The sequence below is a fragment of the Trypanosoma equiperdum genome (genome assembly GCF_001457755.1).
Source record: "Trypanosoma equiperdum strain OVI genome assembly, contig: ctg_1639, whole genome shotgun sequence".
In the NCBI taxonomy this organism is placed as follows: domain Eukaryota; phylum Euglenozoa; class Kinetoplastea; order Trypanosomatida; family Trypanosomatidae; genus Trypanosoma; species Trypanosoma equiperdum.
This window is the reverse complement of record NW_027123659.1, coordinates 64,784-68,377: the sequence shown is the minus strand read 5'-3', so window position 1 is coordinate 68,377 and position 3,594 is coordinate 64,784. Positions and strand designations below refer to the sequence as shown.

Below are 3,594 nucleotides of genomic sequence, written 5' to 3'. Positions count from 1 at the left end.
TCTTCCCATCAATGGTGCAAAGTGCACTTGAGATTGGTCGGGAAATTTTGAATGAGGGTGACATGGCGACAGCAGTTGAACGTTGGCTTGAGGTGGCGAATCTTATTGTGCTTTTGCGGCAGCATGCACCGGTAGCGGGAGACGGGGTTGCATCGGTGCAAACCACTCTCATTTCATTGCTGAACGAGGGTGTGAAGGCTACAAGAGGATCTGCTGGAGAGTTACCGGGCTCAGTTTTGGCAGTAAGAAAAAGAAAGGTGGATGCCACGTTAGGGCGCATGCAGAACATGGAAGGTAGCAGAAGCACAGACATCCTCATTCCATCAGCGTCTGACTTCTCCATTCCCCCACCGCACGAGTTGTCTCCGTTCTCTCCATGCAATCTTCCCGTGAACGGTAGCAAGGTTTACGACACCACAGAGTCGTTCATCACGGATCACTGCAGAATGCTGCAAGCGGATACTTTCGAAGCAGTGAGCAGAATTCTTCCTGCAGCATGCTTCAATTTCCCTGATTACAAACCTACAGAGGAAACGGTATCCGATGTCCAACACGCACGTTTGTACCACAGTGTAAGGTTTATGGGCCGCGTCGTCACCAAAGACAGGGACATTGCCTGTTGTACCAGTTACATTCTCCAGGTGCAGCCGAAGAGCCCTAAAGCCCAAGCGCCGGTGAACATTCCGGTGGGTACCACTCTTTGCATCACAACTGGGCTCAACCGTACCGTCATGGAAGACGACGAGATCTTTTGGTGTTCCGTGACCTCCCTCAACAAACCACTACTGAGCGGAAACATGGTCGTCGTCTCACCTTGTGACAGCAGTGCAAGTTTTGAACTTCTCGCTGAAAAACTGCATCGTAACGAATCCCTGAACAAGATGGACTGTTCATTAATGTTGGTAACAGAGGTGTTCATGATGGGTTATAAAAGCATCATGAAGGCTCTTCATGCGTTTGTTGGGCCACTTGCCATGCCACTGCCTATGCTGTCCTCTCTGGTGAGTCCCGAGGCGGCCGCCCATGCCTCCGCGAATGGAATAACTTGTAAAGCAAAAAAACCTGGCGAGCTCGTCGCGTACATCCCACCCCACTGTGAGTTTGCGTTCCAGAGTTTGATTGCAGATGTCTGCGACCGCTTTACGTTGGACAAGGGACAGGAGGAAGCCCTTCGCCTGTTCCCCAGCTCCGATATTCTTCTTGTGCAAGGCCCACCCGGAACAGGCAAGTCGTTCATTGGTTGCCGACTGGTTGAGGTGTATGTCCGGTACAAACAGCTTGTTTCATCGGGTGATATACTTAGTACTATCGACGTGGAACAGCTACACTCCACTTCGCCACAGCACATGCTTCCAAGCATAGTCGGTCCTGTTGTTGTCATCACGTATAAAAATCATGCACTTGATGAGTTTCTCATAGATCTACTCCAGAGTGGGCTATGGGATGACGAGCGGCCTCGTATTGCACAGCATTTGGTCAACGAAATGGGTGCCACCAAGGCCGATCTCTTCCCCTGTGGAAAGCGCGTTGTTCGCATTGGTGGCCAATCCAAGGAGGCGGCACTCGATGCTTACAACCTTAACGCATTATTGCGAACCAAAACGGACAAGGCAATGCTTAATAGCCTTAAGGAGCGCATATATCTAATGAATCAAAGACTAGAGCGCCTAATCAAGGAGATTCACTATTTGGAATCGGGTCGTGTGCCCAAGTCACTTTTCGAGCGCTGGCTGACGGAGGAACAGCGGAAACACATTAAATACGAGGATCGCGATGAATGGTTGCAAGGAAAGCAATATGTGGGGAAGTCGGAAAGAACAGCAAATAGAACGCTGTACTTGCAGCTTCTCAAAACTCGCGTGGAATCAGCTTTGGAGGAAGCACAGCGGTCGCCACGTGAGAGGACCGAGGGTAAACCTGAAGACGAAAAGGAGGGTGAGGAAGACGGTGCAGCACAGCTAAGTGTGTTTCAGGAAATGCGACGCCAGGAGGAGAACCGAAAGTTCAACGACTCGCTACATACGACATATCTTTCATCTGAGGCCATGGAGCTTGCGAAAAATCCTCCCACCTGTCCTGAAGGTGTCCCAGAGGAGTTGCTGTCACTGTGGAGTCTTGATCCTGTTCTACGCCATGAGTACTATGCCTACCTCATTCGGAAGTGTATTTCCGTTAAGGCAAGGGACTGTCTATTAATTATGGATGCAATTAGTAACGTCGTGACAATACGTGATCACGTTGTGAGTGAGCTGAAGCTTGAGCTTCTACAGGGGGCGGATGTAGTTGGCCTCACAACAACTGGTTGCGCCAGCAATCAAAACCTTCTCCGATCCCTCCGGCCGACTATTTTGATAGTTGAAGAAGCAGCAGAAGTGCTTGAGTCACAGTTACTTGCGTGCATGACAGACTCCCTCCAACAGGTGGTGCTCATCGGTGACCACTTCCAGCTTCGACCAAAGGTAGAGACGTTTTTATACGAAAAATTTAATCGATTAAATATGTCGCTCTTTGAGCGCCTTTCTTCGCGTATGCGGCCGATCTGTTTGAGAGAGCAACGCCGCATGCATCCTCTCATCTCCCGCTTGGTCCGGCCGTTTTACGGTCCTAATATGCTGTTGGATAACAAAGACCTCTACAAACGGCCGTTTGTTTGTACTAAAGGTGTATTGCATACTGACGCTGTCCCCGGTCTGGCACGCCGTGTATTTTTCTGGCGTCACAGTCAGCCGGAGTCGGAGGCCCCAGGAAGCCGAAGCAAGGTGAATTTGTTGGAGGCTGAAATGGTTCTGAAACTTGTCGCTCACCTCACCACCGAGGGGGTACACCAGAAATCCATTACGGTCATTACGCCTTATTTAGCACAATTGAGGTTGCTACGTACGACCCTCCGACTGCACGCCTTCAGTGATGTCTGCGTGAGCACGGTGGATCTTTTTCAGGGTGATGAGAACGATGTTGTGATACTTTCTTTGGTGCGTACAGAACGGTTGACGGAGTTCTTAAAAATGCGCAACCGCATGATCGTGTGCTGCAGCAGAGCCCGTTTCGCAATGGTGATGATTGGAAATGACGGCCTTCTTGAGCAGTCCACACATTGGAAGCAGGTGCTTGACACGCTGCGAGATGACCAGTGTGTTGGTGATAAGCTTCCAGTTACACGCTTTTTATCCCCTGGGGAAGAGGTCATGATGAGCGCAGATTAGTAGGAGCCAAAAGAAAGAGAGGAGTCGTTGCTCAAAAACGTGTGGGTGTGACTCCTTTAAATATCGCGGTGACACCACAGGAAGGGAACCCCTGCCGCGTCCTCTTTTCTTCCGCACTCTTTTCATACAAACGAAAACTCCACCCGCTATGTCATCTTAGTTGCCGTTGTTGTTGTCCCCAGTTGGCTCGTGAATCGGCGCATGCGATTCGTTTTCTCATCTTTGACAAAGAAAAAGTGTACATGTGACTCCCTTCCCCTCTTTTCGTGTCTTCGCAGCTTCGTTTCTACCGTGTTCCCCCCCTTTTTTTTGTTATTTGGTTTCTTGTCTTCGTTTTTGCTATTCAATTCATTCAACTAACTAAAAGTACGGAAAGTCTTAAACTAGTTGT

At 49.7% G+C, this 3,594-nt stretch overlaps 2 protein-coding genes across 2 annotated transcripts in view; both read left to right on the top strand.

Annotated features, from left to right (window-relative positions):
* The window catches only part of TEOVI_000870300 (AAA domain containing protein, putative), a gene marked incomplete at both ends in the record, with an annotated part of 1,053 nt that extends 1,022 nt beyond the window's left edge, over nucleotides 1-31 (top strand). The window contains one exon of the mRNA XM_067222508.1: nucleotides 3-31. Within this exon, the coding sequence (XP_067078609.1) occupies nucleotides 3-31 (29 nt within the window). The remainder of the gene's footprint in view (nucleotides 1-2) is intronic.
* A 31-nt stretch (nucleotides 32-62) lies between these two features.
* Nucleotides 63-3,203, top strand: TEOVI_000870200 (AAA domain containing protein, putative; the record flags this gene model as incomplete). The annotated part of the gene is made up of 1 exon (XM_067222507.1): nucleotides 63-3,203. One exon carries the CDS (start codon nucleotides 63-65, stop codon nucleotides 3,201-3,203), a length of 3,141 nt encoding a protein of 1,046 aa, XP_067078608.1.
* Nucleotides 3,204-3,594: the final 391 nt, after the last annotated feature.